At 41.6% G+C, this 13,998-nt stretch overlaps 1 protein-coding gene across 1 annotated transcript in view; it reads left to right on the forward strand.

Moving 5' to 3' along the window:
• LOC139765788 (uncharacterized) overlaps positions 1-13,998 on the forward strand; it is a 121,683-nt gene that overhangs the window by 82,714 nt on the left and 24,971 nt on the right. The window contains exon 3 of the mRNA XM_071693583.1: positions 1,455-1,543. Coding sequence (XP_071549684.1) covers positions 1,455-1,543 — 89 coding nt within the window. The remainder of the gene's footprint in view (positions 1-1,454; positions 1,544-13,998) is intronic.

Genomic DNA, 13,998 nt, shown 5'->3' on the forward strand with positions numbered 1-13,998 from the left:
TCTTCTACACGTACACATGCCTTACATCCTCGATAAAAACTTTTCACTGCTTCTAACAACTTGCCTCCAACACCATATATTCTTAATACCTTCCACAGAGCATCTCTATCAACCCTATCATATCCCTTCTCCAGATCCATAAATGCTACATACAAATCCATTTGCTTTTCTAAGTTTTTCTAACATACATTCCTCAAAACAAGCACCTGATCCACACATCCTCTACCACTTCTGAAACCACACTGCTCTTCCCCAATCTGATGCTCTGTACTTGCCTTCACCCTCTCAATCAATACCCTCCCATATAATTTACCAGGAATACTCAACAAACTTATACCTCTGTAATTTGAGCACTCACGCTTATCCCCTTTGCCTTTGTACAATGGCACAATGCACGCATTCCGCCAATCGTCAGTCACCTCACCATGAGTCATACATACATTAAATAACCTTACCAACCAGTCAATAATACACTCACCCCCTTTTTTAATAAATTCCACTGCAATTTCATCCAAACCTGCTGCCTTGCCGGCTTTCATCTTCCGCAAAGCTTTTACTACCTCTTCTCTGTTTACCAAATCATTTTCCCTACCCCTCTCACTTTGCACACCACCTCGACCAAAGCACCATATATCTGCCACTCTATCATCAAACACATTCAACAAACCTTCAAAATACTCACTCCATCTCCTTCTCACATCACCACTACTTGTTATCACCTCCCCATTTGCGCCCTTCACTGAAGTTCCCATTTGCTCACTTGTCTTACTCACTTTATTTACCTCCTTCCAGAACATCTTTTTATTCTCCCTAAAATTCAATGATACTCTCTCACCCCAACTCTCATTTGCCCTCTTTTTCACCTCTTGCACCTTTCTCTTGACCTCCTGTCTCTTTCTTTTATACATCTCCCACTCAATTGCATTTTTTCCCTGCAAAAATCGTCCAAATGCCTCTCTCTTCTCTTTCACTAATAATCTTACTTCATCCCACCACTCAATACCCTTTCTAATCAACCCACCTCCCACTCTTCTCATGCCAGAAGCATCTTTTGCGCAATCCATCACTGATTCCCTAAATACATCACATTCCTCCCCCACTCCCTTTATATATATATATGAAAGAAATATAATTTCGTAATTGTGTTTTTTTTTTCAAAATTTAAATTTCAATGTTTTCGTATTGATGAAAACTAATGTACAGACTCAATGATGTAGTCAAAATTTATATAAGTATCTTCTTTATAATTAGTGTTACATGGAATGGGGAAGATTTCTGAAGAGAGATAGTGGTGGTTTTTTTGAAAACTTTGAGTAGTTTCAGTAAAGTATCTTTCTATTAAAGCGTGTAATGGTCACATCAGTGACAATACCTAAAAGTTTAGTCTTCCTTCCTTTTCGAATGACATCTTGCAATTGTTTGCGTTTTTTACTCATCTTTATATTTCTTTGCAGGCGTTTGTCTTGGGACTATTGTGTTTGCTTTTGAGTATCTGAATTATCATGGCTTACATCCAGCACTTACATCTGTTAATACTGTCCAGGTAAACAGCAATCTATTCTTGTTTTGTACTTGGACTTGTTCATAACCAAGATAATGTTTAACCCTAAAACATGATCGACTCATGTTTGGAATAATCCTATTTGGAATATTCCTTTGGATCCAGGAGACCCACTGGAGAAAATAATAGTTCTAATTCCAATCCATTGAATACCAAAGAATGTACATGAGATCCAAGCTTTACTCTACCTTATTAAGATATAGAAAAAAGGGACTGTTAATGGAATTGGCTATTGCAAGAGAATAGAAATGAAAATTGACGTGAAATATATTATTCACTTTTATCAACATAACACAAAAACTCCTATCAAAAGGACTTAATATTAGAGGTATCTATTCTTCCTGCTGATAGACGGAGAGCTTCCCTGCTTTACCATGATCTGTATGCCATTCACTATTTGTAGGATTTTTGTTTCATATACCATTATTACGTATGGGTATAACCGACTCAACTATATGAAAAGAAGGAATTCAGATTACACAGTGACACATCCACTCTCGGCAATGTCTAGATAAGAACTTAAGGTAGAGGGGCCCAGGAGGTCATACAGTGATGGAAACACCGTAGAACAAACGAACTTCGAAAAGTGTCTGGTCTGACAGACCCAAGGATCGTGTTCTAGGGTTAAGAAACCACGTTAAAGCTGCTTCAGTAAACGTACATACATGATTATGTGTAGGCTTAACATACGGTTAGGAAACTGTATCTTACATATGAGGAGCAGGTTCTCGAAAAGTGAAAGAAAAAAGAATTAAGATTCTGTCGTGTGAATTCAAACACATCTCATTTAATCACACTGTCGCATCAACATCACCAACTGTCGCTCGATATATCGAACACTGAAAATAAGAAGAGTCTGTAGTTATGACAAATTCCTATCTGGTTTATTTCTTCACTTCAGAAAAATTATCGAAAATTTAGACAAATATATGAACCTCGCTGGTGTAGCTGTTAGCGATCGTGACCTTGACGCTTGACCAGGTCGCCGAAGGTCGAGCGCGTAGGTTTGAGTCCTGGTAGCGGCATTCCGTCTAAAGGCAACCCAGCTGTTCACCCTCCTTTAGGGTTATTGAAAGAAATGTGTATTTCGTTCAGTTTAGGGTATATAAACACACACACACACACACACACATATATATATATATATATATATATATATATATATATATATATATATATATATATATATATATATATATATTCTTTTTTTTTTTTTTGCTTTGTCGCTGTCTCCCGCGTTTGCGAGGTAGCGCAAGGAAACAGACGAAAGAAATGGCCCAACCCCACCCCCATACACATGTATATACATACGTCCACACACGCAAATATACATACCTACACAGCTTTCCATGGTTTACCCCAGACGCTTCACATGCCCTGATTCAATCCACTGACAGCACGTCAACCCCGGTATACCATATCGATCCAATTCCCTCTATTCCGTGCCCTCCTTTCACCCTCCTGCATGTTCAGGCATCGATCACACAAAATCTTTTTCACTCCATCTTTCCACCTACAATTTGGTCTCCCACTTCTCCTCGTTCCCTCCACCTCCGACACATATATCCTCTTGGACAATCGTTCCTCACTCATTCTCTCCATGTGCCCAAACCATTTCAGAACACCCTCTTCTGCTCTCTCAACCACGCTCTTTTTATTTCCACACATCTCTCTCACCCTTACGTTACTTACTCGATCAAACCACCTCACACCACACATTGTCCTCAAACATCTCATTTCCAGCACATCCATCCTACTGCGCAAAACTCTATCCATAGCCCACGCCTCGCAACCATACAACATTGTTGGAACCACTATTCCTTCAAACATACCCATTTTTGCTTTCCGAGATAATGTTCTCGACTTCCACACATTCTTCAAGGCTCCCAGAATTTTCGCCCCCTCCACCACCCTATGATCCACTTCCGCTTCCATGGTTCCATCCGCTGCCAGATCCACTCCCAGATATCTAAAACACTTTACTTCCTCCAGTTTTTCTCCATTCAAACTTACCTCCCAATTGACTTGACCCTCAATCCTGCTGTACCTAATAACCTTGCTCTTATTCACATTTACTCTTAACTTTCTTCTTTCACACACTTTACCAAACTCAGTCACCAGCTTCTGCAGTTTCTCACATGAATCAGCCACCAGCGCTGTATCATCAGCGAACAACAACTGACTCACTTCCCAAGCTCTCTCATCCCCAACAGACTTCATACTTGCCCCTCTTTCCAAAACTCTTGCATTCACCTCCCTAACAACCCCATCCATAAAGAAATTAAACAACCATGGAGACATCACACACCCCTGCCGCAAACCTACATTCACTGAGAACCAATCACTTTCCTCTCTTCCTACACGTACACATGCCTTACATCCTCGATAAAAACTTTTCACTGCTTCTAACAACTTGCCTCCCACACCATATATTCTTAACACCTTCCACAGAGCATCTCTATCAACTCTATCATATGCCTTCTCCAGATCCATAAATGCTACATACAAATCCATTTGCTTTTCTAAGTATTTCTCACATACATTCTTCAAAGCAAACACCTGATCCACACATCCTCTACCACTTCTGAAACCACACTGCTCTTCCCCAATCTGATCCTCTGTACCTGCCTTCACCCTCTCAATCAATACCCTCCCATATAATTTACCAGGAATACTCAGCAAACTTATACCTCTGTAATCTGAGCACTCACTCTTATCCCCTTTGCCTTTGTACAATGGCACTATGCACGCATTCCGCCAATCCTCAGGCACCTCACCATGAGTCATACATACATTAAATAACCTTACCAACCAGTCAATAATACAGTCACCCCCTTTTTTAATGAATTCCACTGCAATACCATCCAAACCTGCTGCCTTGCCGGCTTTCATCTTCTGCAAAGCTTTTACTACCTCTTCTCTGTTTACCAAATCATTTTCCCTAACCCTCTCACTTTGCACACCACCTCGACCAAAACACCCTATATCTGCCACTCTATCATCAAACACATTCACCAACCTTCAAAATACTCACTCCATCTCCTTCTCACATCACCACTACTTGTTATCACCTCCCCATTTGCGCCCTTCACTGAAGTTCCCATTTGCTCCCTTGTCTTACGCACTTTATTTACCTCCTTCCAGAACATCTTTTTATTCTCCCTAAAATTTAATGATACTCTCTCCCCCAACTCTCATTTGCCCTCTTTTTCACCTCTTGCACCTTTCTCTTGACCTCCTGTCTCTTTCTTTTATACATCTCCCACTCATTTGCATTTTTTCCCTGCAAAAATCGTCCAAATGCCTCTCTCTTCTCTTTCACTAATAATCCTACTTATTCACCCCACCACTCACTACCCTTTCTAATCAACCCACCTTCCACTCTTCTCATGCCACAAGCATCTTTTGCGCAATCCATCACTGATTCCCTAAATACATCCCATTCCTCCCCCACTCCCCTTACTTCCATTGTTCTCACCTTTTTCCATTCTGTACTCAGTCTCTCCTGGTACTTCTTCACACAAGTCTCCTTCCCAAGCTCACTTACTCTCACCACCCTCTTCACCCCAACATTCACTCTTCTTTTCTGAAACCCATACAAATCTTCACCTTAGCCTCCACAAGATAATGATCAGACATCCCTCCAGTTGCATCTCTCAGCACATTAACATCCAAAAGTCTCTCTTTCGCACGCCTGTCAATTAACATGTAATCCAATAAAGCTCTCTGGCCATCTCTCCTACTTACATACGTATACTTATGTATATCTCGCTTTATATATATATATATATATATATATATATATATATATATATATATATATATATATATATATATATATATATATATATATATATATATATATATATATATATATATATATATGCACCTGGGCATGAGAAGAAAGATCATGTGAGGCAAGTGTTTTGGGAGCAGCTGAATGAGTGTGTTAGTGGTTTTGATGCACGAGACCGGGTTATAGTGATGGGTGATTTGAATGCAAAGGTGAGTAATGTGACAGTTGAGGGAATAATTGGTATACATGGGGTGTTCAGTGTTGTAAATGGAAATGGTGAAGAGCATGTAGATTTATGTGATGAAAAAGGACTGATGATTGGGAATACCTTGTTTAAAAAGCGATATATACATAAGTATACTTATGTAAGTAGGAGAGATGGCCAGAGAGCGTTATTGGATTACGTGTTAATTGACAGGCGTGCGAAAGAGAGACATTTGGATGTTAATGTGCTGAGAGGTGCAACTGGAGGGATGTCTGATCATTATCTTGTGGAGGCAAAGGTGAAGATTTCTATGGGTTTTCAGAAAAGAAGAGTGAATGTTGGGGTGAAGAGGGTGGTGAGAGTAAGTGAGCTTGGGAAGGAGACCTGTGTGAGGAAGTACCAGGAGAGACTGAGTACAGAATGGAAAAAGGTGAGAACAATGGAAGTAAGGGGAGTGGGGGAGGAATGGGATGTATTTAGGGAATCAGTGATGGATTGCGCAAAAGATGCTTGTGGCATGAGAAGAGTGGGAGGTGGGTTGATTAGAAAGGGTAGTGAGTGGTGGGATGAAGAAGTAAGAGTATTAGTGGAAGAGAAGAGAGAGGCATTTGGACGATTTTTGCAGGGAAAAAATGCAATTGAGTGGGAGATGTATAAAAGAAAGAGACAGGAGGTCAAGAGAAAGGTGCAAGAGGCGAAAAAAAGGGCAAATGAGAGTTGGGGTGAGAGAGTATCATTAAATTTTAGGGAGAATAAAAAGATGTTCTGGAAGGAGGTAAATAAAGTGCGTAAGACAAGGGAGCAAATGGGAACTTCAGTGAAGGGCCCAAATGGGGAGGTGATAACAAGTAGTGGTGATGTGAGAAGGAGATGGAGTGAGTATTTTGAAGGTTTGTTGAATGTGTTTGATGATAGAGTGGCAGATATAGGGTGTTTTGGTCGAGGTGGTGTGCAAAGTGAGAGGGTTAGGGAAAATGATTTCGTAAACAGAGAAGAGGTAGTGAAAGCTTTGCGGAAGATGATAGCCGGCAAGGCAGCAGGTTTGGATGGTATTGCAGTGGAATTTATTAAAAAAGGGGGTGACTGTATTGTTGACTGGTTGGTAAGGTTATTTAATGTATGTATGACTCATGGTGAGGTGCCTGAGGATTGGCGGAATGCGTGCATAGTGCCATTGTACAAAGGCAAAGGGGATAAGAGTGAGTGCTCAAATTACAGAGGTATAAGTTTGTTGAGTATTCCTGGTAAATTATATGGGAGGGTATTGATTGAGAGGGTGAAGGCATGTATAGAGCATCAGATTGGGGAAGAGCAGTGTGGTTTCAGAAGTGGTAGAGGATGTGTGGATCAGGTGTTTGCTTTAAAGAATGTATGTGAGAAATACTTAGAAAAGCAAATGGATTTGTATGTAGCATTTATGGATCTGGAGAAGGCATATGATAGAGTTGATAGAGATGCTCTGTGGAAGGTATTAAGAATATATGGTGTGGGAGGAAAGTTGTTAGAAGCAGTGAAAAGTTTTTATCGAGGATGTAAGGCATGTGTACGTGTAGGAAGAGCGGAAAGTGATTGGTTCTCAGTGAATGTAGGTTTGCGGCAGGGGTGTGTGATGTCTCCATGGTTGTTTAATTTGTTTATGGATGGGGTTGTTAGGGAGGTAAATGCAAGAGTTTTGGAAAGAGGGGCAAGTATGAAGTCTGTTGGGGATGAGAGAGCTTGGGAAGTGAGTCAGTTGTTGTTCGCTGATGATACAGCGCTGGTGGCTGATTCATGTGAGAAACTGCAGAAGCTGGTGACTGAGTTTGGTAAAGTGTGTGGAAGAAGAAAGGTAAGAGTAAATGTGAAAAAGAGCAAGGTTATTTGGTATAGTAGGGTTGAGGGTCAAGTCAATTGGGAGGTGAGTTTGAATGGAGAAAAACTGGAGGAAGTGAAGTGTTTTAGATATCTGGGAGTTGATCTGGCAGCGGATGGAACCATGGAAGCGGAAGTGGATCATAGGGTGGGGGAGGGGGCGAAAATTCTGGGGGCCTTGAAGAATGTGTGGAAGTCGAGAACATTATCTCGGAAAGCAAAAATGGGTATGTTTGAAGGAATAGTGGTTCCAACAATGTTGTATGGTTGCGAGGCGTGGGCTATGGATAGAGTTGTGCGCAGGAGGATGGATGTGCTGGAAATGAGATGTTTGAGGACAGTGTGTGGTGTGAGGTGGTTTGATCGAGTGAGTAACGTAAGGGTAAGAGAGATGTGTGGAAATAAAAAGAGCGTGGTTGAGAGAGCAGAAGAGGGTGTTTTGAAGTGGTTTGGGCACATGGAGAGAATGAGTGAGGAAAGATTGACCAAGAGGATATATGTGTCGGAGGTGGAGGGAACGAGGAGAAGAGGGAGACCAAATTGGAGGTGGAAAGATGGAGTGAAAAAGATTTTGTGTGATCGGGGCTTGAACATGCAGGAGGGTGAAAGGAGGGCAAGGAATAGAGTAAATTGGAGCTATGTGGTATACCGTGGTTGACGTGCTGTCAGTGGATTGAATCAAGGCATGTGAAGCGTCTGGGGTAAACCATGGAAAGCTGTGTAGGTGTGTATATTTGCGTGTGTGGACGTATGTATATACATGTGTATGGGGGGGGGGGGCATTTCTTTCGTCTGTTTCCTTGCGCTACCTGGCAAACGCGGGAGACAGCGACAAAGTATAGTAAAAAAATAAAAAAATATAATATATATATATTTTCTTTTTCTTTCAAAATATTCGCCATTTCCCGCGTTAGCGAGGTAGCCTTAAGAACAAAGAACTGGGCCTTTGAGGGAATATCCTCACCTGGCCCCCTTCTCTGTTCCTTCTTTTGGAAGATTAAAAAAAAGAATAATGAGAGGAAAGGATTTCCAGCCTTTTACGACACGCAGGGAATACGTGGGACGTATTCTTTCTCTCCTATCCCAGGGATATATATATATATATATATATATATATATATATATATATATATATATATATATATATATATATATATATATCATACAAACCTCCAACTGCCAGGATCGAGCCCGGGACCAATGTGCCACAGACGGAATGCTACCGCTAGGCAATGGGACTAGCCCATAGAATTGTGGTAGCATTTCCGTCTGTGGCACATATATCCTCTTTGTCAATCTTTCCTCACTCACTCTCTCCATGTGACCAATTTGAAAACACCCTCTTCTGCTCTCTCAACCACATTCTTTTCATTACCACACATCTCTCTTACCCTTTCATTATTTACTCGATCAAACCACCTCATACCATATAATGTCCTCGGACATCTCATTTCCAGCACATCCACCTTCCTGCGCACAACTCTATCCATAGCCCAAGCCTCGCAACCATATAACATTGTTGGAACCAATATTCCTTCTAACATACCCATTTTTGCTTTCCGAGATAATGCTCTCCCTTCCCTACATTTTTCAATGCTCCCAGAACTCTTGCTCCCTCCCCCACCGTGACTCACTTCCGCTTTCATGATTCCATATGCTACTAAATCCACTCTCAGATATCTAAAACACTTTTCTTTTTCCAGATTTTCTCCATTTCAACTTACCTCCAAATTGACTTGTCCCTCAACCCTACTGTACCTATATCTTTGCTCTTATTCACACTTACTCTCACCTTTCTCATTCACACACTTTACCAAACTCAGTCACCAGCTTCTACAATTTCTCCCCCGAATTAGCCACCAGCGTTGCATCATCAGCGACAATCAACTGACTCACTTCCCAAGCCCTCTCATCCACAACAGACTGCATATTTGCTCCTCTCTCTAAAAGTCTTGCATTCACCTCCCTAACAACTCCATCCATAAACAACTTAAACAACTTTGGAGACATCGCGCACCCGTGCCACCAACGGACATTTACTGAGAATCAATCACCTTCCTCACTTCCTACACGTACACATGCCTTACATCTTCGATAAAAACTTTTCACTGCTTCTAGCAACTTGCCTCACACATCATATATTCTCAATACCTTGCCAATAGCATTTCTATCAACTCTATCATATGCCTTCTCCAGATCCATAAATGTTACATACAAATCCATTTGCATTTCTAAGTATTTCTCATACATTATTCAAAGCAAGCACATGATCCAGACATCCTCTACCACTTCTGAAACCACACTGCTCTTCCCCAATCTGATGCTCTGTACCAGCTTTCGCCCTCCCAATCAATACCCTCCCATATAATTTACCAGGAATACTCAACAAACTATTATACCTCTGTAATCTGACCACTTACTCTTATCCCCTTTGCGTTTGTTCAATGGCACTATGCATGCATTTCGCAAACCTCAGGCACCTCACCATGAGTCATACATAATTTGCTATCCTTACCAACCAGTCAGCAACAGAGTGAACCCCTTTTTTGATAAATTCCACTGCAATACCATCCAAACCCTCTGCTTTGCACGGCTTTCATCTTCCGCAAAGCTTTTACTACCTCTTTTCTATTTTTCAAATCATACTCATTAACCCTCTCACTTCGCACACCACCTCGACCAAAACATCCTATATCTGCCATTCTATCATCTAACACATTCTGCAAGCCTTCAAGATACTCACTCGATCTCCTCTCATCTCCACTACTTGTTATTGCATCCCCATTGTCCCCCTTCACCGATGTTCTTTTTTGTTGTCTTGTCTTTGGCACTTTATTTACCTCTTTCCAAAACGTCTTTTTGTCCTCCCTAAAATTTAATGATACTCACTCACCCTAACTCTCATTTCCCTCTTTTTCCTCTTGCACCTTTCTCTTGACCTCCTGCCTCTTTCTTTTATACATCTCCCACTCATTTGAATCATTTCTCTGCAAAAATCGTCCAAATGTTTCTCGCTTCTCTTTCACTAATAATTTTACTTATTCATCCCACCACTCACTACTCTTTCTAATGTGCCTTCCTCCCACTCTTCTCATGCCAAAAGCATCTTTTGCGCAAGCCATCACTGCTTCCCTAAATACATCCCATTCCTCCCCCACTCCCCTTCTGTCCTTTGCTCTCACCATTTCCATTCTGCACTCAGTCTCTCCTGGTACATCCTCAAATAAGTCTTCCCAAGCTCACTTACACTCACCACTCTCTCCACTCCAACATTCTTCGTTTCTGAAAAACCCATGCAAATGCTCAACTTCGCGTCCAGAAGATAATGATGAAACATGCCTGCAGTTGCACCTCTCAGCGCACTAACATCTGAATATCTCTCTTCTACCCATCAATCAATTAACACGTAATCCAATAACGCTCACCTGCCATCTCTCCTAATTACATATGTATACATATGTATATCTCTCATTTTAAACCAAGTATTCCCAATCACAATTCCTTTTTCAGCAGACAAATGTATAAGCTCTTCATCGTTTCCATTTACAACACTGAACACCTCAAGTACACCAATCATTCTCTCAACTGCCACATTACTCACCTTTGCATTAAAATCAACCATTATTATAACCAGGTTTAGTGCATCAAAACTACTAACACACTCACTCAACTGCTCCCAAAACACTTGCCTCTCAAGATCTTTCTTCTTTTGCCCAGGTGCAGTGGCTCCAATATCATCCATTTCTCTCCATTCACTTTCAGTTTTACCCATTCAATCTAGAGTTTACTTTCTTACACTCTATCACATACGCCCACCACTCCTGTTTCAGGAGTAGTGCTACTCCTTCCCTTCTTTTTGTCCTTTTACTTTACTCCCAAAACATTTCAAACCACTCTTCCCCTTTACCTTTGAGCTTCGTTTCACTCAGAGCCAAAACATCCAGGTTCCCTTCCTCAAATATACTACTTCTCTCTCCTCTCTTCCCATCTTGGTTACATCCACACATATTTAGACACCCCAATCTGAGCCTTCGAGGAGGATGAGCACTCCCCGCGTGACTCCTCTTTCTGTTTCTCCTTTTAGAAAGATAAGATACAAGGAGGGTAGGGTTCCTAGCCTCATGCTCCCGTCCCCTTTAGTCGCCTTCTACGATATGTGAGGATGGGGGAGACATATACATATGTACTCATTTACTTAATTCATACTGTCTGCCCTTATTCATTCCCGTCGCCATCCCGCCACACATGAAATAACAACCCCTTCCCCCGCATGTGTGCGATGTAGCGCTAGGAAAAGACAACAAAGGCCACATTCCTTCTCACTCTGTCTCTAGCTGTCATGTATAATGCACCGAAACCACTGCTCCCTTTTCACATCCAGGCCCTACAGAACTTTTCAAGGTTTACCGCAGACGTTTCACACTCCCTGGTTCAATCCATTGACAGCGCGTCGACCCAGGTATACCATATCGCTCCAATTCACTCTATTGCTTGCAGGCCTTTCACCCTCCTGCATGTTCAGGCCCCGATCACTGAAAATCTTTTTTACTCTATCTTTCAATCTCCAATTTGGTCTCCCACTTCTCATCGTTCCCTCCACCTCTGACATATATATCGTCTTCATCAATCTTTCCGCGCTCATTGTCTCCATGTGACCCAACTATTTCAAACATCCTCTTCTGTTATCTCAACCATACTCTTTTTATTACCACACATCTCTCTTACCCTTTCATTACTTACCGATCAAACCACCTCACACCACATATTGCCCTCAAACATCTCATTTCCAGCGCATCCACCCTCCTCCGCACGACTCTATCAATAGCCCACGCCTCGCAACTACATATCATTATTGGAGTCACTATTCCTTCAAACATGTCCATTCTTGCTTTCCAAGATAACATTCTCGACTTCCACATATTCTTCAACGCCCCCAGAACTTTCACCCCCTCCCCCACCCTATGATTCACTTGCGCTTCCATGGTTGCATCTGCTGCCAAATCCACTCCCAAATATCTAAAACACACTTCACTTCTTCCAGTTTTCCTCCATTCAAACTTACCTCCCAATTGACTTTTCCCTCAACCCTACTGTACGTTGCTCTTATTCACATTTACTCTCAGCTTTCTTCTGTCAGTCACGTTGCCAAACTCAGTCACCAGCTTCAGCAGTTTCTCACATGAATCAGCCACCAGCGCTGTATCATCAGCGACCAACAACTGACTCACTTAACAAGCTCTCTCATCCACAACAGACTGCATACTTGCCCTTCTTTCCAAAACTCTTGCATTCACCTCCCTAACAACCCCATCCATATATATATATATATATATATATATATATATATATATATATATATATATATATATATATATATATATATATATATATACCTGGGGATAGAGAAAAAAGAATACTTCCCACGCAAGGGGACGGGAGCAGGGGGCTATGAACACTTCCCTCCTTGTATTTCAACTTTCTGAAAGGGGAAACAGAAGGAGTCACATGGGGAGTGCTCATCCTCCTCCTCTATGAAAGAAGAAAGTTAAGAGTAAATGTGAATAAGAGCAAGGTTATCAGGTACAGTAAGGTTGAGAGTCAAGTCAATTGGGAGGTAAGTTTGAATGGAGAAAAACTGGAGGAAGTAAAGTGTTGTAGATATCTGGGAGTGGATCTGGCAGCGGATGGAACCATGTAAGCGGAAGTGGATCATAGGGTGGGGGAGGGGGCGAAAATCCTGGGAGCCTTGAAGAATGTGTGGAAGTCGAGAACATTATCTCGGAAAGCAAAAATGGGTATGTTTGAAGAAATAGTGGTTCCAACAATTTTGTATGGTTGCGAGGCGTGGGCTATTGATAGAGTTGTGCGCAGGAGGGCGGATGTGCTGGAAATGAGATGTTTGAGGACAATGTGTGGTGTGAGGTGGTTTGATCGAGTAAGTAACGTAAGGGTAAGAGAGATGTGTGGAAATAAGAAGAGCGTGGTTGAGAGAGCAGAAGAGGGTGTTTTGAAATGGTTTCGGCACATGGAGAGAATGAGTGAGGAAAGATTGACCAAGAGGATATATATGTCGGAGGTGGAGGGAACGAGGAGAAGTGGGAGACCAAATTGGAGGTGGAAAGATGGAGTGAAAAAGATTTTGTGTGATCGGGGCCTGAACATGCAGGAGGGTGAAAGGAGGGCGAGGAATAGAGTGAATTGGATCGATGTGGTATACCGGGGTTGACGTGCTGTCCGTGATTTGAATCAGGGCATGTGAAGCGCCTGGGGTAAAGCATGGAAAGCTGTGTAGGTATGTATATTTGCTTGTGTGGACGTGTATGTATATACATGTGTATGGGGGTGGGTTGGGCCATTTCTTTCGTCTGCTTCGTTGCGCTACCTCGCAAACGCGGGAAACAGCAACAAAGCAAAAAAAAAGAAAAATATATATATATATATATATATATATATATATATATATATATATATATATATATATATATATATTTCTTTTCTTTCTTCTTTTAAACTATTCGCCATTTCCCGCGTTAGCGTGGTAGCATTAAGAACAGAGGACTGGGCCTTTGACTGGCCCAATTCTCT

Source organism: Panulirus ornatus, chromosome 56 (assembly GCF_036320965.1).
Source record: "Panulirus ornatus isolate Po-2019 chromosome 56, ASM3632096v1, whole genome shotgun sequence".
In the NCBI taxonomy this organism is placed as follows: domain Eukaryota; kingdom Metazoa; phylum Arthropoda; class Malacostraca; order Decapoda; family Palinuridae; genus Panulirus; species Panulirus ornatus.